At 40.2% G+C, this 21093-nt stretch overlaps 1 protein-coding gene across 1 annotated transcript in view; it reads left to right on the top strand.

Moving 5' to 3' along the window:
- The window catches only part of LOC131398762 (phytanoyl-CoA dioxygenase, peroxisomal), a 38117-nt gene extending 22744 nt beyond the window's left edge, over positions 1-15373 (top strand). Inside the window, exons 7-9 of the mRNA XM_058532435.1 lie at positions 1278-1427; positions 13014-13148; positions 15060-15373. Coding sequence (XP_058388418.1) covers positions 1278-1427; positions 13014-13148; positions 15060-15113 — 339 coding nt within the window. The 3' untranslated portion in view covers positions 15114-15373. The remainder of the gene's footprint in view (positions 1-1277; positions 1428-13013; positions 13149-15059) is intronic.
- Positions 15374-21093: the final 5720 nt, after the last annotated feature.

Below are 21093 nucleotides of genomic sequence, written 5' to 3' on the forward strand. Positions count from 1 at the left end.
AATCTCTGCTCTAGTTTATTTTTTAAAAGTTTATATGAATGTATCATAAGCAATATAGTATTATCTTGGGTGTTTAAGAAGTTTAAGTAAATGATCTATACGTACTAGTCTATGACTTGCTTTCGGAGTCTTTCCATGTTGATGTACAAAGATCCAATGTATTTACATAGAGTATCCCATAATATTAATTTATTTATTCATTCTTGGAATAATGGACATTTAAGTTGTTTCAGTCTTTTTTTATTCCAAAATGTGCAATGAACACCCTGAACATCTATTCTTATGTAAATATCCAAGAATTTTCTTTAGAATATACTGGTGTCTTTTCCTTTTAACTTTTAAAAAATGAGACATAACTGAAATAAAGACATAAGCTATTACCTAAAGCATTAACTAACTTTGGAAATAGTCAGAAAGAAGCACAATGTTTGAATTTACTGCTCTTCTTTTTTTACTCTGGACATGACATCAGTGGTTTATGAGCTCAGAAATATTGAGCATTTTCTCTCCCATAGTTTGGGAAAATAGTTTGTTTTCCAGAGATACTCCTGAGTAATAGAAGAATGATTTATGCAAAGTTCCAGGTGAGGGGAATCTCATATTGGGAAAGAATGATTATGGATTCAGGCTGGGAAGGTGGTCTCCTGTGTTGACTGCAAAATGCAAAGCTGATCTAGATCTTCATTTATAATTCAGTAATGAAGGGTAGGTAGAAATTCCAAACTGTTCATTTGGTCCCAGAAATCCATGATTTTAATATCAACATGTGACTTTGTAAAAAAAGACATTGGAGAGGCTTTTCTATACAAGCACACCTCGGAGATATTGCACATTTGGTTCCAGACCACCTCTATACAGCAAATATCACATTAAGCAAGTCACATGAATTCTTTGGTTTCCCACCACATGTAAAAGTTTTATTTACACTATACTGTAGTCCATTAAGTATGCAATAGCATTATGTCTAAAAAAAATGTACATACCTTAATTAAAAATATTTATTGCTAAAATATTCTAACCATCGTCTGAGCCTTCAGCGAGTTGTACTCTCCTTGCTGGTGGAGAGTCTTGTAAAAATATTCAATATGTGCAAAGCACAGTAAAGCGAAGTACAGTAAAACAAGGTATGCCTGTATTTGAATTTTTTATAAGAATCTAGTTTATCTCTTTCTCTTGGAAGAACTTAGGGAACCTGTGCTTTTCCTGATGAGTCATTGATAAAGCTTTTAATTATTGGCTTCCTCAAACACAGATGTGGCCTCTCTTATGTGTTCTAGGGGGGAGTTAACATAATGTTCCATGGAATCCAGGACTATGATGAAAACAATGCCCGGGTTCACCTCGTGATGGAGAAGGGAGACACTGTGTTCTTTCATCCTTTGCTCATCCATGGATCTGGTCGGAATAAAACTCAAGGATTCCGGAAGGTATGCATTAACGTTGTTACCAAGCACGGTCCCACTGCCAGACAAGCATAGAAGCCAATACTATGGCACCAGCTTTAGAGAAAAGAAAAGGCTTTGTTGCAAGGTTGACCAGAAAGGAGGCACGTCTCTCGACTTTTACTCTCCAATTCAAGGTTTGGGATGAAATTTAAGGAGTTATGGGCTACTAAGCTACATCTGGGTCCATGAAGCTGATTGGCTAGTCTTGCATCAGTGTATATATGGTAATCAAGCTACCTGGGCTTTTGGAAGCTGGATTTTCCTTACTGAAGGAAGAATCTTGGTTCCGGGGTCATCCTGGTGTTATCCCACCTGACACATGCACAGTGTTGTCTCTGGTATTGAGCAAAGTTTAATTAATCAATAACCCGTTTTAAGGAGGTAAAACTAGTTTAAGCTGGTCAGTTTTTAATGTGCTGTTTCAATTCCCCAAATTTTTTTTGTACTTTCCTCAGTCTGGAGGGATTTAGGGCGATGACTGCACTAGCTACTTCCTGCTGATTGGGGAAGGCTCAAAGTTTCTTTCTGAGTCTTTTGTTGCCTATATTATGTAAGCAAGCAATCAGATATTTAATAAGAAGTTTATCTATGGAAACAAAAAGAAAAACAAAGTTAATGCTTGGAGCAAATTATAAACCAGTTTGTGAGCCCAGGGGACAGCCAGTCAAGAGGATTTCTGGATGTCAGGGTTGAAGCATCTTTTGCAGTGTGAAGTGTCTCTGATGATGTCATCATGTGTTCAGGTAAACTTTTTGAGTGGCTTTTACAGCAACAGGCATGAAAATTGTTTAAACATGGGTTATCGTGGTGATCTCTCTTAAGTTTATATCAAGTTGTCAAGCTTCAGTTTGTAGGGCTTCAGGGAAAAGGGTGGTTTCAGTTCTCAGTGATTCCAAATGAAAAGGATGGAAAAAACTGAAAACGTTAGTTTGAAGATTTGTTGTTGGGTATTTCAGGAAACTAGAAGAATCCAGGATTCAGTCCAGTTTACAGGGAGAAATCATTTAAGGCCAATGTTTCCTTATTGATCTTCTGTTTGGATGATCTATCCATTGGTGTAAGTGGAGTGTTAAAGTCCCCTACTATTATTATGTTACTCTCTATTTCTGTTTTTATGTCTGTTAATAATTGCTTTATATATTTAGGTGCACCTACATTGGGTGCGTAGATATTTACAAGTGTTATATCCTCTTGTTGGATTGTTCCCTTGATCATTATGTAATGCCCTTCTTTGTCTCTTTTTACAGATTTTGTTGTAAAGTCTATTTTGTCTGATATGAGTACTGCTACCCCAGCTTTCTTTTCATTGTCATTTGCGTGGAGTATCTTTTTCCATCCCTTCACTTTCAGTTTGTGAGTGTCTTTAGGTCTGAAGTGTGTCTCTTGTATGCAGCATATATATGGGTCTTGTTTTTTCATCCAGTCAGCCACCCTATGCCTTTTAATTGGAGCGTTTAGTCCATTGACGTTTAAAGTAGCTACTGATAAGTATGTACTTACTGCCATTTTTTAACTTTTTTTTTTTCTCTCAGTGTTTTAGTAGTCCTTCTCTGTTCCTTTCTTCTTCTATACAGAATTGATGGTCACTTTAGTTTGACCTCTGTCTGAAAGCTGTACTCTTTAACTCCCCTCATCCCTCCTTTTATGTTTTTGATATCATATCTAACCTCTTTTTTGTGCATTTGTATCCATTATGTTCTAATCATGGAAATAGATAATTTTTCCTATTTGTGGTCTTCTCTTTTCCCCTTAAATCAGTCCCTTTAACATTTCTTGTAGCACTGGTTTCTTGGTGACAAACTCCTTTAATTTTTGCTTATCTGGGAAAATTTTGATCTCTCCTTCCATTTTGAATGATAACCTTGCTGGGTAGAGTATTCTTGGCTGTAAGTTTTTTCCTTTTAGCACTTTAAACATATCGTGCCATTCTCTTCTAGCCTGTAAGGTTTCTGCTGAGAAGTCAGCTGATAGCCTTATGGGGTTTCCTTTGTATGTAACTTGACATTCTCTTGTGGCTTTTAGGATTCTCTCTTTATCTTTAATTCTGAACATTTTGATTATGATGTGTCTTGGTGTGGGCCTCTTTGGGTTTATCTTGTTTGGGGCTCTCTGTGATGGATGTACCTGGATGTCTGTTTCCTTCCTTAGGTTAGGGAAGTTTTCATCTATTATTTCTTGAAATAGATTCTCTGCCCCCTTGTCTCGCTCTTCTCCTTCCGGGACACCTATAACACGGATGTTAGTGCGCTTGATGATGTCCCAGAGGTCCCTTAGACTGTCCTCAGTCTTTTTAATTCTTTTCTCTTTTACCTGTTCACCTTGGGTAATTTCTTCTAGTCTTTCGTCCAGCTCACAGATCCGTTCTTCTGTATCCTCTACTCTGCTTTTGAGTCCCTCTAATGAATTTTTCATTTCCAGTATTGTATTCTTCATTTCTGATTGGTTCTTTTTTATATCTTCCATTTCTTTGTTGACATTCTCACTGAGTTCATCTATTCTTCTCCCCAGATCAGTGAGCATCCTTAACACTCTTAGTTTGAACTCTCTGTCGGGTAGGTTGCTCATTTCTGTTTCACTTAGTTCCTTTTCTGGGGTTTTGTCCTGTTCCCTTACTTGGAATGTATTCTTTTGCCTCCTCATTTTGCCTCTTTCCCTGTGCTTGTGTCTACGTATTAGGTAGGTCAGCTACGTCTCCTGCTCTTGGATAGGTGACCTTATGTAAGTGATGCCTTAGGAGGCTTCCAGTGTGCTTCCCTCAGTTCTCAATGTTCCAGGGTTTACCCCTATGTGGGCTACGTGTGTCCTTCTGTTGTGGCCTGTTTGCTCTCTCTGTAGGCGCCCAGGGAGGCTGAGTTATGTTCCTGGCCAGCTCTTGTAATGCTCAGCTGCTTGTAGTTGTTGTGGGCCCTTCAGTCTCTTTATCAGGTGTGGGGAGCCCCAGCACAGTTGGCTGCAAGTTCTAATACCACATTTGTGTTGCAGTATTTCTTTTAAGTGAGTAGGCCCCCACTGTGGCAGGTTGTTAGGCTCAGGGCCTTACAATTGCTGTAAGCCTCTAGCCTATTAGGTCTCTTGTCAGCTCTCTGAGGGTTGCAGCTGGGTGGGGCTGGCCTCAGGCACAGGAGCACCCAATTGTTTCAGGCTTTGGAACGTGGGGCAAACCTCCTATGTGGGTCTTTGAGAAGCACAAGTCTTCTGCAGCTGACAAGCCCTGCCGCCCACAGGTCCACACACACAGTCAACACAGTCCTGCCCCGTGTGAGCGCCCCGACCTCCCCAAGCAGACCCAGTCTCTCCACGGCGGGAGCCCCACACACTCCGCCACCGCCCCACACTCTCCACCCGCTCCTTGTGCACACCCTGCCCCGCTCAAGTCGGCTCAGTTGCCAGGCTGCAGAGAATCCAGTCACCAATCTATACAGGCCCACAAGTTGCCTGAGGGCTTGTTGTTGGGTGGGGCCAGTCTCTATGGTGGGCTGCCTGCCCTGGCTGAGCTGGATTAAATTGGTGCTCGGGCAGGTGGGGCAGACCCTGGGCTAGCAGGCCTCAGGGAGAACTCCAATGGCCTCTGTGTCAGCACACCCACACCAGGCCACAACAATGGCCGCCGCCAATGTCCCAGTCCCTGGAGAGGTCTCACCCCTCCCCGAGATGCACTCAGGGCCTATTAGGTGAGTCTCTTGTCACCAAAGCACTGTGCACCTTTCTTTCTGGTGATTTTAGGATGCTTTCTGGAACGGGTGAGTTTGTGCGCAGGCCCTTTAAGAGCCGGTTTTAGTTTCTTTGTGAAGTGGGTTTTCTGGGGGTACTCCCCAATGCTTTAGTAGCAGGCAAAGTCAGATATTATGCCGCTGGTCTTGATTGTGCTGGGTCCACAAAATGCCCACAGCGGGGGCGCTCCCCGGCTCAAGGCCCCAACGCCTCCAGGGAGGGCTGCATACCTGTGGGCTGCTCCCGGCGGCCGTGAAGCTGGCGGCTTGTGAAGGCGGCGCTTTTCCTCTCCAGAAGGGAGTCTCTGCCTCTTCCACCTCAGTTAGGATTGTCCGTTGTTGCAGGAGTTCCTCTTATCCAGTTTTCAGTTCTGTCTCAGGGGTAATTTTTCCACGAGTAGTTGTAAATTGGTTGTGTCCACGGGAGGAGGTGAGTTCCGAGTCTGCTTACGCCGCCATCTTGACTCCGCCTCTCTACAGGGAGAAATCAAAACCTCAAAGACAATTAATGGAAGTAGAATGTGTATTATAGTTTCTACTGAAACATAATTTTTCTTTCTAAAATCATCTTCATTTTTACCAAAGATAGCCAAATTAAGACTAATTGGTTTGCAACAATAAATTTGGCTGGATTATTTACCTAAGCTCTCATTCCTTCAGGGGCCCAGGTTTGTTTCCCAGTCATTGAACCACACCACCCGTATGCCAGTAGCCATGCTGTGGTGGTGCCTCACATAGAAGAACTAGAAGGACTTACAACTAGGATATACAACCATGTATTAGGGCTTTGGGGGAATGAAAAAAGAGGAAGGTTGGGAACAGATGTTAGCTCAGGGTGAATCTTTCCATGCAAAAAGAAAAAAGAAAACTGCCGTGCCTATCAAAGCCTTGGTAATGTAACCACTGTTTCCAACTGTGTCCTGTTATAAGGAGAACAGATTCTTATTGAACTTATGCACATAACTGTATTGTCAGGAAAATAAAATATTCACTCATTCTAAATTCTGGAGGGATCAGGTAAGAAGAAAAAGATAATTGTTTCAATTTTGCTTAGAAAGTACAATTTATACAAAAAGTCATAAAAATTATAATCGTCCTCATCAGTTCATTCAGTCCCATGTAATCAACTCTTGATCTTGGTCTTTTGTTAGCAGTTTTATGAAGCCATCAGTCTCTCCCATTGGAGTTCTGTAATTTCTTACCCAGTTCAGTTTTATGAGCTGAAAGTTAATCAGAAACCTGTATTCTAGAGGAAGTGTCAGAGTCCTGTCCATCAATCTCTCTGAAGATGAAACATATTTGTAAAAGCATCAGAGTAAAACTGTCTGTAAATGACAAAAAGACTTAAAAATGTCAAGTGACAAAGAAATTTGGTTATTTCTGTGACATATAACATTTTAATATAGTAACTATTATAACTGATAACGAGGATAATTCAGAATTTGAGGAATGGTATATAATTTTAAAAACACTGATATTAATAATATTCACCCACGCAATGTAACGTAAGAAGTTTTGTCATATTTGACTATGCTTCTCATGTAATTTAGCATACCACCTAAGCTTAATTAGTTTAATATTTCCCTTTTCATAGAAAGAGAATAGATGCATTAACAAGTACTAGGGGCCTGGTGGAAATTCTCAAGGTTACTTTCAAGACTTATTTAGAATTTTGATTTTGGGGAAGTTTTTCAGAAATGTCAAGATTTTAAAACACTATTTAAAGAGTTAAAAAAAAAAAAAAAAAACCTTAGTTCTCCTAATAGAGAGACTTCACATTTTGAACAGAGGAAATTATTTTGAAAAAACAGGATTTCTGTCTTTTAGGTAGACTTACACAAAGGTAAAGAAAAATCTTTTATAATCTCTTTATGAAGAACAGAACTAAAAGTTCAAGAAAATTATCCTCTTAAGAGAGAAAACTAAATTCTAATTTTGCACCAGCTTACTTTTGATATTAAAACTTATTTACTTAATTTAATTAAATTTATTTTAATCCGTGCACAAAAATTTTCCTCAGGGTTTGTCTTCCACAAACTTTATGTAACTTTCTTTTTACATTCAGAATTGGTCCTGTGTCTTCCCTCCTTTCTAGTACTTTAAAACAAATTGATCTTTCTTAACAAAACAAACAAAAACTTATCCATTCCTTATATTTTCTTTACTGAAAACATACATCTTACTTCCTTTGAATACAAAGATGTTTTCCTTATTAATTTTTAGTTGCTTTAATCATATGTATTATTAGAATCTTTAATCCTTATAAACTTTAATTTTTAGTGAACATGAAGAACTAAGCCATTATAAACTGTCTTTTACATTAGCATTCTGTGGCTTGGCACATTTATAAATACCTTTTATAATTTCTAGAAACATGTTACTTCATTGTACAATCGTTTAATAAAGCACAAGACCTAAACATTTTTTTTTATTTCCCTCTAATAAGAGAAAAGTTCTAATATTTTATCTTTTTGGAAATGATCTAGATATTCAATGAATTTTCCATCTGTGAAATATAATTATTGCTAAAAGTTTATCTCACACCTAAATTATTTGCTCCTAATGGTTGTGTTTAGATTACCCTTGAAACTTGTCTGCCTCATATCCAATGGTGATAATCACTTGCCTATTTCAATCAAACCAACAAACTTAAATAAGCCAAACATTATTTCATGTCATGTTAACTTGAAAGAGATTTAGTTTAGTTTCTATTACATTTAGGAATAATTTATTCTAAGCACTTACTTTAAGCCAATGAAATAGAGTTCTTAGTTTGGCTATACCTTCCAGAGATGGAAAAATCTCACCTATGCAGCACATACATAAAGACATACGTGGACACAGAGGCAGATACAGACACAGACCTTATAGCTGCTGTTAAATTTTTGCTGTGAATCAGGTACAATACCAAACTCACTAGTTTACAAAAGAACTATTATGTTTTATGCTTTCATTATGCTTTAAGCTCTTCCACTAATATTTGTGGAAAGACTCAAGGTGTTAGATTTTGGGAAAGCGTGCTTGTTTAGCCATTTTTCTTTCCTTTTACAAAATAAGTCTAATTGCAAGGTGGTATCATAGGTCAAAGGCCTGTTCTCAGGCCACACCTCACCTGATCCCAACAAGTATTGGGGCCAGGCCATATTACAAAAGAACATCATTTTCTCCTTCTTCATGGGCTCATGACTGAGCATCACCCAATTCTGAAGAATGCATCCCAGTGGGCTACCATTTGGTATACCATTCACATTTCTCATTTTAGAGGGATTTTTAGGGGTGGACACAACAAACAAGGTCTTTGTAGGGGTGGTGTTTAGGGTCTGATGGGTGTGGCGCTTGCAGGAACAGCTCCCCCTAAAATGACCAAGGGTGGGTTGTTTCCCGTAGATGTTTTGACACCAGCAAAATTCAGACAAGTAACCCCTGGATGAGCTGCTGCTGGTGACTGCTTCACTGTGAACAGTGAAGGTTTGCAAAGGTCTGTTCTTCAGGAAGGGGTCCCTATGAGGCCATTGTCCATCATGGGCAGATGGCCTGGACCCTCTGTAAAATCCTCAGTCACCTGAGAATGTCCCAAAGGACCAGACGGAACAGTGCCTCTTTTCTTCAGAGTCAGAAGACCCTCATAAAGTTATTTTCTAAAGGGAATTTGTTACAATCACCAATACACTTAGTCCCCAGACAGCCAATTCAATTTAGATAAGTGACTTTAATAGACAATAATATACAATACAATTCCACATATAACATAGATCAGAATGCTAGCCAGACTACAAGGATTACTCAGAGGCAGACTACCAGGAATCCTCATAACCAAATTGCCAGGAGTACTCAGAACCGGACTACCAGGAGTACCTCATGAGTGAACTTTGTATCCTGTTTCTAATTATCTTCAATGGTTCAGGCCCAAGATCTGGGACTGACCTTCCAGGATTCCGTAGAATACAAGTCAAACTTATATTTCCAGGGGATAAAATGAGAGACTTGAGGTAAGGGATGGTCGCTTTCATCAAGTTGCTCAGAGGCCAGAGACATCTTGATCCAGAAGCGGTTTCTTTTCGTTTTTTTTTTGTGTGTGAGGAAGATCGGCCCTGAGCTAACATCTGCCAATCCTCCTCTTTTTGCTGAGGAAGACTGGCCCTGGGCTAACATCCATGCCCATCTTCCTCCACTTTATATGGGACGCCGCCACAGCATGGCTTTCCAAGCCGTGTGTCAGTGCACACCCGGGATCCGAACCAGAGAACCCCAGGCCACCACAGCAGAGTGCGCGCACCCATCCAGAAGCGGTTTCTTTTTGCAAAGTTAAAAAAGCACTGAGCAGCCTGAGTGCTGTGGTGGGATAGAGGAGTCTAGTCAGCCGAGCCTCCAGAGAAAGTGTTCTAGGCGGCCCCTTAGGATCAGCAATGAGAGCTCGCATCCTGCTGACGGCTGCAGAGCCTCAGGAAGGTGGTCACAGGACCACGGTCCCTTTGTGGTCTCCAGAAATTGTTCCCAAGCAAGCAGTCACTGCCCAACACACATAGGAGCCAGTACTATGGCTCTGGCTTTTGAGAAAAGGAAAGGCTTTATTGTGAGTTTGACAGACAAGGAGACAGGAGGCAAGGCTCTCAAATCTGTCTCTCTGATCCAAGGCTAGGGGTGAATTGAAGGAGTTAGGGGCGACTAAGCTACAGCTGAGGCAGTGTAAGCTGATTGGCTAGTCTAGAATCAGTCCTTTTATGCTAATCAAGCCACTTGGGCTGCTGGAAGCCAGATTTTCCTTACTGAAGAAAGATTCTTGGTTCTGGGGTCATCTGGGGCAATAGTTCCCACCAGGCACATGCACAGTGTTGTCTCTGTTATTGAGCAAGATTTAATTAATAAACCTGTTTTTAAGGAAGCAAAACTGTTTTAAGCTGGTTAGTGTCTTATGTGCTTTTTCAACATTGCTGCACTTTTCAAAGACAAGTGAGTTAGAAAAAACATTTCAAGGTATATTAACATTTAAAAGATTCGTGTCTTTGGGGCCGGCCCAGTGGCGTAGCGGTTAAGTGTGCAGGCTCCGCTGCAGCAGCCTGGGGTTCGGATTTCCGCGACACACCAATGCACTGCTTGTCAAGACATGCTGTGGCGGCGTCCCATATAAAATGGAGGAAGATGGGCATGGATGTTAGCGCAGGGCCAGTCCTCCTCAGCAAAAAGAGGAGGATTGACAACAGATGTTAGTTCAGGACTGATCTTCCTCACACACACAAAAAAAGATTTGTGTCTTTTAGCTAAACTGGCCTTTATCCTGGTTTATTTACCAGAAAATCTATTTGTCTACCTTGTGCCTTTCTGCTCATATCAGTAAGACACCAGGTGACCTCAGCCTTGCAACCCTATTGATGCTGAATCATGAACATTCATGGAATTGCTTCAGAGAAGGAGCTCACTGTAAAGCTGACAGCTTATGCTCTTGGAAGCGAAAACAAGGACTGCCATACTGAAATAATAACATTTGACATTTGGCATGTGTATAGCTCATAGTAACCCTAGAAGAAGAAGGTTTATAACATCATTGCTATAGGAAAATATTATTGATCCAAAACAAAGATTCTGAACTGACCACCCAGAAATCAGATTCAGCAGGCAGCCATGTTTTTCACCCCTTAGCCTCAGAGTCTTTGAAACTTTTGATTTCATAGCTTACATTAAACGTGGGGCAACTTCTCATCAATTCCCAGATTTCTTGCTTCTCTAAAATGCAATCTGACAGTACTTTGGGCTCACATTTCCCCATGGCAACATGGCTGTCAATACTAAATATTGGGAGTTTCTTTGGTGCTGAGTGAGGCTTTCCAGTTTGTCACACAACCCCTGTTGTCTCCCTGAGACCAAGGCTTAGTTCCCAGGTTTCATCTTCCATTCATTCCTGTTTCCACCAGGCTCAACAGGACTGGGATAAGAGGGAGATGAGAAGGGACTGTCCTCAGGGCAAAATTTGGGAGGAGGTGTCAAAAAACTCAGCAATCAAGTTAGATAATATTTTAGTGTAGTATTTTAATAAATAAAAATTAATGCAACAAAATCTGTGACAAGCACAATGCCACAATGTTAAATAAAGACAAGATGAGACTCTTCACTAGCAGGACCCTCAGAGCTGTGCGAGTAGGGGGTAGCGGCACAACGATACAAGTAATGTGAGTTTTAGTATACCAACTCTGCAATTTTTCAATATTTTTCAACTACTTTAAGGTTTGAAAAAATGTTAACCATTAAAAAAATACGTAATTGGGAATGTAAATTGGTGTAGCCATTATGGAAAACAATATGGAGGTTCCTCAAAAAATTAGAAGTAGAACTACCATATGATCCAGCTATTCCATTGCTGGGTATTTATTCACAGGAAACAAAATCACTATCTGGAAAAGATATCTGTACCCTCGTGTTCATGCAGCATTATTCACAATAGCCAAGACATAGAAACAACCTAAATGTCCATCGATGGATGAATAGATAAAGAAAATGTGGTGTGTGTATACACACACGCACAGTGGAATACTATTCAATGATAAAAGAAAGAAATTCTGCCATTTGCAACAACGGGCATAGACCTTGAGGGCTTTATGCTAAGTGAAAGAAGTCAAACAGAGAAAGACAAACATTATATGATCTCAGTTATATGTAGAATCTTAAAAAACCAAAAGCATAGAAACAGAGAACAGATTGATGGTTGCCAGAGGCAGGGGGTGGGGGAAATGGGTGAGGGTGGTCAAAGGGTACCAACTTCCAGTTGTAAGGTGAATAAGTATTAGGGATGTAGTGGGCAATATGGTGACTACACTTAACAATACCATATTGTATATTTGAAAGTTGCTCAGAGAATGGATTTCATCACAAGAAAAAGACTTGTAACTATGTGTGGAGATGGATTTAAAGTAAATTTATTGTGGTAATCATTTTGCAATATAAACATATATCAAATCTTTATCTTTTATGTCTTAAACTAATATAACGTCACATGTGAGTTATATCTCAGTACAACTGGAAAATATATAAAAACATGTACATAGGAGTGCTCGTTTTCGCTTCGCCTCAGGCTCTAATATGGGTTGGCATGGCACTGGGTCTTACACGGGAAATGGAGTTTATAACTCCACTGCCTAGAAAGTTGATGTTTTGGGCAAAATAGGAAGTCCTTCTGACAAGTGTGGTCACCTTAAGATAACTAACTTGTGATGAGGAAGGTGAGCTTTAACTACTGCCTTGCAGCTTAGGTCTGTTTATAACTGCTTTAAGAATGGGGGACACAAAGTCACCACAGTTTTACCCTCAGAAGGAAAAAAGATGAGTATTATGTATGAATGGCATAGGACTTACGGTGACCTTTTCATTCAAGAGGCGGTGTGTGTGTGTATTATTTTCCTTCGCAAGGTATTTTCAGGTTTAAAATTTTTTTTTTCAAAATCTGTGGCCACTGAAATAACAACCTGTGACAAATTCAATTGGGTATCTAATTTCTGTGACTAAGAAGATGGTGAAAAACCCTGGAATACATTCCTTTTTAGGACTGGGCAATATCCACTCGTTAGAAAAATCAAATACTAAAAAGTTAAAGACCTCTTAATTTTATGACTCTGTTCCGTGCCCCATATATCCCTTTGGAAAATAAATATCACAGCTAATTGAAAACCTCTTGCAATTTCTCGATTAGCCTTTAGCTGGAAAAAAAAGAGACAGCCACAAAGAGACCGTTTTACGACACAGTGGGACAGCTTTAAATCTAGAAATCAAATGTGAGTGAAATAATTGACTTTCTAAAAGAAGACTCCTTGCTTGGATGCTGGTGTTAACGGAATGATTTTCCTGATGTTAATGGGTTCACTTTGCACAGGCAATTTCCTGCCATTTTGCTGATGCCAATTGCCACTACATCGATGTGAAGGGCACCAGTCAAGAAAACATTGAGAATGAAGTTGTACAGTTGACAAGTAAATTCTTAGAGGTTAAACAAGACATCAAGCTGAAGGTACGTAATATGATGTGACAAGATAAAAGTCTCATTTTTTTCTTTTCTTCAGATGTTTAATAATTCTCATACCTGACTTAATTTGAAAGTATAAAGTGCTTGGTTTAGAGCTCATTGCAGAAAAGCTGCTGAGACCCACTAAGAATGACAGTGGAATCTCAGGTTGTACTTGCTTCCCCATTGTGGGGACGCTGAGAACTGTGTGCTGCTTCTTTATGACTTTGGGCTGTCCTGTGGTGCATGGGCTACTGTGTTCCAGGATGGACAGGTAGGAAAGGAAATAGAAAACAGATTTAGAGCAGAGGAAATGAAGGACAAAAGGCTACCTTCTAAATGCACAAGGAAAGGTAAAGGTTTGGGCTATCAAATATAGGCCTCCTTTATTTGTAGAGAATAGAGTATTTGTGCATTTGGAAATCCAATAAGACTCCCAGAAAGCAAACCTCAAGCAAGTTTTTTTCGGGTCAGATTACATCTGGAGTTTAGTAAGAGGCATAGCTTGCATGTAGCAGAGATTAAAGATCACTGCTTCTTATCAATAGGGGGCATGAGACAACATTTCTTTTGCTTTCCTAATAAATAAATATCACTTGTAAATTATTTGTTTTTAACCTGGAGATATTCAATGTTGCTGCTGATCAGTAGACAAATATCAGTCAAGGCAAATAAGTAAACACAGTTGCTTTGTAGCCTCTGCACCAAGAGGCTGATCCTATTTTTTTTAATTTGCATTCGATAACCATACATGCATGCATTTTCCATGTGGATGACATGACTCCCAGGAGAACTGAGTGTAATGACTCTGGGCCTTCTAGTACTTTGAAGAGCATTGCACACCAATGGCAGCTATCACGCTGGTGGGAGTCATCTTCCGAAACAACTTCCCAGCTCAAGAATCTTACTTCACCCTTACCCCTTCTCCCCTTAGGATCTATAAATACATCCCATATAAGAAAATGCTCTGATTTCACATTTGAAGATAATAGAAAGTCTTGTCCTTCTCCCTTTGGCCAGTCCTTAAAATGCCTTTCAAAGGGAACATATTTTGCCAACGGTGGTTTCTGAACAACACCCTGAGTATTTAGGCAGGGAAAAAAAGTATACATTCTGTTTGAGGTTTGTGAAGGTTGTACTCAATGAATTACTTCCTGTATTTATTTTAGTTACTCTCTAAGTGATAGTTAATCAGCTTTAGTTAGTATAACTGTACTAGTCTCTCCTGTATAGCTCTTTGTAAGGTGCTAAAACACTTTCATATCCCTTTTCTTATTTTATTCACCCAATCCAATGGAGCAGTCCTTATAGCTCCATGGTCTTAATGAGAAAATAAAAAGTCCAAGAGGTTGGCTTAAGCTACATGAGTGACAGAGCTGGATTTCAGAGTCTCGTCGAATTCTAAAATCGTTCTTCCCACCATACCTTGCTGTTTGCTCAAAAGTAAACAAGAAACAAAAATAAATAAGGAAGTCTAAATTGTTTTATTAAGAACAAAGAAAACAAACAAACGAGTCACCCAGGACATCCTTTTCATGATGTGATCTAGACAGGAGTGGACCAGTCAGGATGGGGCCAGCAAACAACACAAAGGAAAACAGAAAATTGGGTAGTCACTGTTTGTATTGTGAGAAGACATCACACTCAGCCGGTTGGATACCTGTGATCATCAAGACTGCCCCATAAAACATGCCTGACAGTTTGGGGACTCACTGTTTTAGTTTATTGAACACTATTTAGATGTTGGCAAGTAAATTAATTAAAGTCTCCGAGTATGGTTTATTTACTGACTGATATGACTGTTGTGGAGATACTTTTTTCTATTTAACCATTTGTAGATGCTAGAAATCTACTTTGTCTTATGGTGAATAGAGTTGAAGTGTTCCATAAACTCATTCTGTTTGGCATTATTTCCAGGATCTTTGGAGATTTCGAGCTCGACTTGTGAAAGGAGAAAGAATCAACCTTTGAAATAGCCCTTTGCTACAACTCCTTTAGAGAAAGTCAAAATGAAACCAGCTGTCTGAGGAATTGTTTTCTTAATGAGATGATGTTATCTTTTCTGTCATTGTTCACAAAATCAGAATCCGTGTATCAGGTACTCAGTTGCATGTGGGCGATTCTGCAGTGCGGTGGTTTGCTTTATGGATGTCAGACAGTAAAAGTGATATATTACTGTGTTAGGGAAAACTAAATTAGGATTACATCTAATAAAGGTGGTTGATGCATCATTTCAGTGTGTTAAACCAGTTTCTTTCATTCTATAGATTTTTGGCCAAGAAGAAATGAAAGGTTTAAAACTCAGCGTGTTGAGTTTTGCATCCACAAAATATGGTAGCTTTCCAAAAACCAATTCTAGTAATACAGTCTTGGGTCTTTACCAGGGAAGCCTTACCATTGTCCAAGTGAAATGGTCTAAGAAGAGTGTGGCATGACCTGGGACAAAAAATTTCAACTTCTATGTCAAAATCATGCTCTCAAGATTGGTAAAGAGTATTTGGTCTGCTCAGCTGAGAAAGGTCTGAACAGCTGAAAGCTAACAAGCAAAGCTTTAGCCTGGGCCTGACAATGTGAGCCCCAAGCTGTCCCTGGGGTACCCAGTCCCTAAGGGTATTTTCAGCACCATGGGCAGTGGTAACTCCAAGGTCAGGTACAGAAGACACACTCCCACCAGCCATGGGGCTTGAACACCCACTGGTAACAGGAGCCCCTTCTAGTTGAGGGCATCTGTCTCTCACAGGTGCTAAGGACATAGGGACACCCATTTTCTCCCACACCCTGAAGCCACTAGGCTGTCTGGTAGCCCAATGGCACAGAGGATGTATTTCACTACCACCAAAGTCACGTTCACAGGCTTCGTTGTGAAGCTCACATTTGAGAAAAGAGAGGCAGTGAAGACATTTTGGGTTTTGAATCCTTGATATTATCTTCTCTTAGGACTTCCGATCCTCCCAACATTTTTCATGAATACTCTTTAAAACAATGGTGGTGAAATATATATATAGTAATATAGAGAGAGAGAATTTGCCATCTGAACCATTTTCAAGTGTACAATTCAGTCACATTTAGCATATTCATAATGTTGTGCAACCATAACCACTCTCTATTTCAACAACCCTTTCATCACCTCAAACAGAGCTCTATGTACATTGTGCAATGGCTCCCCATCCCTCAGCCCTGGTCACCATGATACATCTTGTTTCTACAAATTTGCCTATTGTAGATAGTTTATACAATTGGAGTCACACAGTATTAGTCTTTCTGTGTCTGGTGTATTTCACTTACCATGTTTCAAGGTTCATTCATGTTGTAGCATGATCATAACTTCATTCCTTTTCATGGCTGAATAATACATATATACATTTATATACATTCATCTTTCTATCTGGCTTTTTGATTATCCATTGATTTCTTCCTGTTCCAATTCTCTTAGGTATCTCCATAGCAGTGGAATTGTTGGTTTATATGGGAATTCTGTTTACCCTTTGGAGGAGCCTCATGGATGCTTTTTAAACACTGAAGGCCTAATGATACCTCCTCGAGCTTTAATGGCACCTAACAATAACAGACAGTCTTGAATTGGCATCAGCAGCCAAATTCGACAATTTCACAAAGGCATTAGTCAGAAAATGTCTTATCAAAGACAGTAAAATCAGGACTTAGTCATTAAAAAGTCCTTTCTCTTCTATTCAGCCTTTACTCTGAAAAATTTCAGATAGAAAAGTACATAGTATAATGATCGCCCATGTAACCATCACCCAGAATCAGCAGTTATCAAATTTCCCTACACTTTGCTTCATCCACCTCTTTTCCAGGCAGTTTGAAAAACATAACTTTATTTTTCAAGCTTATAAATCATGGAACAATATAGAGCAAAAAATTACTCATAATCCCAGCAATGGAAGTTGACGATTATTTCTTTGCATGATTTTTCAATGGTATGGCCTGTAGTCCAGTTTTGTCACATTTGTGTTTTGGTGTTTAGCTGTTGCATCTTTCACCCAGTCTCTGCATAAGGCTCTTCCTCTTTGCCGGTTGTGTAGGGGAAGAGCCCTGAACTGGAATGCCAGACCCTGGTCTCGGCTCTCTTGGCAGCCAGCTCTGTGACCTTCACCTGTCTGGGCCTGATCTGAAAAATGATGCCTTTGGGCTCAGTGTTCTCTCAGGCCCTTCCAACTCAGACATTCTGTGTCTGTCACCAACGTACACAGGCACAGTTGGTTCACGTCTCCACAGGGCGAGCAGTTTGGGTTGATGGCTACCAAGAGAACTTGGTGGCTTTCCTCAGATCAGAGTCCTGTCCATCCCGACATGATGCCTTCTACTCTCCTCCCCAAAACAGGAAGGGAGAAGCCAGAAGGCTAATGAGCAGTGCTACCAGTGGCACCATGATGGCTTGTACTGTCATATCTCTATAACCACCACCACATCTGACCTCATCTTGACAGACTGAAAAGATGGAGCTTGAAACACACATACCAAGCTCAGGTGTTCAAGCAACTCTGTCCCCAGAAAAAGGCCCCTCGAAGGCTCTCTATTTGAGGCCTGCGGTGTCCACACACGTGCCTCTCATTCTGATGGATGAAAATGCCCTGGCTTTCACTTCTTTGCAGATGGTTTTCTGAGGTGAGCAAATGCCTGTGGGGGCTCATAGCACCAAACCTACAGTGGTTTCCCCTTGCTTAGCCACTGTTCCCAAAGTAAGACTCTTGTCCGGTAGTACACTGTAACGGACCACAGTAAAAATAAACAATTGCATGTTTGCTTACAGCCTTCAAATAAACACGCTGAGTCAACACTGTGCGTGACCTTCATGACTCTCAAACTGAGCAGCGTCAGCTTGTCTCCCCTGAGTGACGATGCTCCTCTCACTGCCGGGGGTGTTTGAAAGCTTGAACAAAGGAGTACTGCTGACTGTTTCCTCAGTGTGTATGAGCAGTCCGTGAATGAAAGAACAGGATAAGGTGACTGTTTTTGTGAAACTATTCTCTGAGATGATCACGGAGCCCAGGTGCTTCTCACGTCTCTAAAAGAGTTTAAAGTTCAACTATGGTTTCTTTATTGCATCAGTCAGAGCCAGGGTTACAGCAAGGTCCATTGTAACCAAGACCAGAAAGCAGGGGAAATTGAGTTGGGGGTCATCTCCTTTTTTGAATAGGCCTGTATTTGTTGGCTAGTGCTGCCGTAAAAAGTACCACAGACTTTGTGGCTTTAAACAGCAGAAATTTATACTCGCAATTCTGAGTGAACGGGGTTTGGAACTTGGAGCAATGCACAGAATCCTGCCAAACAACAGAGGGATGAGGTGTCTTTCATGATTCACAACCTTCCTGTCATGGTCAAGATGGCTGCTGTAGGCAAGGCCAGTGGAAACATGTTTGGCCTCACACATGAGAACTCCCCAGTGACATTAGCTACAAGGATGCTGGGCTCAAATCTGAGGATCAAACTAGTGAGGCTAATGGAAATTTCATGAGAAGGAAGAAGTCAAGTACATGAGGTTGATTGGATTATGTGTGAGGTCAGTGTTAAAACCTGGCCTTCTTTGTGAGGAATGTTCTCAGGCCCCTCCAGTGCTGTAGCTTACCAGTATCCTGCCATCCTGTGTGGACTTGACATATTATAAGTGACTTATTTTAAGTCCAGTGTTTCTGCAGTTGGTGATAGGATGGGAGGGTGGGAGAACGTGGGAAAAATAAGCCATTACTCAATTTCATTGGAAAATTAGCATATGAAATAACTGTAATACCCACGGGTTACATTGAACAGGCTGTATTTTTTCCTTGAAAAAAGATGTCTAAAATGGCTGTTTTAAGAATGAAATAGTATATTGTATCTCCAAAGTGCCATTTTTCTTTTTTTTAGAATTTTATCTTATTTTAATTTTTTGTTTATTGCAGTAACATTGGTTTATAATATTGTACCAATTTCAGGTGTACATCATTATACTTCTATTTCTGCATAGATTACATCATGTTCACCACCCAAATACTAATTACAAGCCATCACCACACACATGTGCTGAATTATCCCTTTCGCCCTCCTCCCTCGCCCCTTTCCCTCTGGTAACCACCAATCCAATCTCTGTCTCTATGTGTTTGTTTGTTGTTGTTATCTACTACTTAATGAATGAGATCATTCGGTATTTGACCTTCTCCCTCTGACTTGTTTCACTTGGCATAATACCCTCAATGTCCATCCATGTTGTCACAAATGGCTGGATTTCATCATTTCTTATGGCTGAGTAGTATTCCATTGTGTATATATACCACATCTTCTTTATCCATTCGTCCCTTGATGAGCACTTAGGTTGCTTCCAAGACTTGGCTATTGTCAATAACACTGCAATGAACACAGGGGTGCATGTATCTTTACGCATTGGTGTTTTCAAGTTCCTTGGATAAATACTCAGCAGTGGAATAGCTGGATCATATGGTAGTTCTATCCTTGATTTTTTGAGGAATCTCCATACTGTTTTCCATAGTGGCTGCACCAGTTTGCACTCCCACCAGCAGTGTATGAGAGTTTCCTTCTCTCCACATCCTCTCCAACCCATGTTGTTTCCTGTCTTGTTAATTATAGCCATTCTGACGGGCATGAGGTGATATCTCATTGTAGTTTTGATTTGCACTTCCCTGATAGTTAGTGATGTTGAACATCTTTTCATGTGCCTGTTGGCCATCTGTATATCTTCTTTGGAGAAATGTTTATTCAGGTCTTTTGCCCATTTTTTAATTGGGTTGTTAGTTTTTTTGTCAAAGTTCCAACAACATTTTTCACAAAAATAGAACAAAGAATCCTAAAATTTATATAGAACAACAAAAGACCTCAAGTAGCTAAAGGAATCCTGAGAAAAAAGAACAAAGCTGGAGGTATCAAACTCCCTGATTTCAAAAGATACTACAAAGCTATATTAACCAAAACAGCATGGTACTGGCACAAAAACAGGCACACAGATCAATGGAATAGAACTGAAAGCCCAGAAATAAACCCACACATCTATGGACAGCTAATCTTCAACAAAGGAGCCAAGAACATACAATGGAGAAAAGAAAGTCTCTTCAACAAATGGTGTTGGAAAAACTGGACAGCCACATGCAAAAAAAATGAAAGTAGACCCTTACCTTACACCATACACAAAAATTAACTCAAAATGGATTAAAGACTTGAATGTAAGACCTGAAACTATGAAACTTCTGGAAGAAAACATAGGCAGTATGCTCTTCGACATTGGTCTTAGCAACATATTTTCAAGCACATATCTGACTGGGCAAGAGAAACAATAGAAAAAATAAACAAATGGGACTACATCAAACTAAAAAGCTTCTGCACAGCAAAGGAAACCATCAACAAAACGAAAAGACAACCTAACAATTGGGAGAAGATATTTGCAAACCATACATCTGATAAGGGCTTAATCTCCAAAATATATAAAGAACTCATGCATCTCAAAGTGCCATTTTTCTTTTCAACTCATTTTTTTCTCTCTTCCCCTTACTCTGGACACTTGTGTTTTATCCGTTGAGTCCCCCTTTCTGTAACTCTTTCAGTTTCTCTTGTTTCTGTTTTCTTTCCTCTGTAACTAAGTAGTTTCCTTAGCCTGGCAAGAGTTGAATCATCTGGAGATTTAAAACATACCCCTACCTAGACCCAATGCAAGGAAACCTGATTAAGTCAGTCTCGGGTGGGCCTGGTCATCAGTAATTATAGCAGCTCCCCAGAAGACTCTGGGGTGCAGCCAGAGACAAAGACCACAAAGCCCTGCCCACGTGTCAGCCCTTCAGAAGGGCCTGTGGTTCTCTAATAGGCCTCTCCCAGCCTTTCTGGAGGACCTGTCAGCTTCCTGTCTTAAAAAAAATCCAAATCTATTTTCTAGAAACTAACTCCAAGAGGGAAACTGAACCATTAGTTCAGTGTCTGGCTAGAATGGTGCCTGCCACCTGGTGGGCAT

The sequence above is a fragment of the Diceros bicornis genome, chromosome 36 (genome assembly GCF_020826845.1).
Source record: "Diceros bicornis minor isolate mBicDic1 chromosome 36, mDicBic1.mat.cur, whole genome shotgun sequence".
Taxonomy (NCBI): Eukaryota; Metazoa; Chordata; class Mammalia; order Perissodactyla; family Rhinocerotidae; genus Diceros; species Diceros bicornis.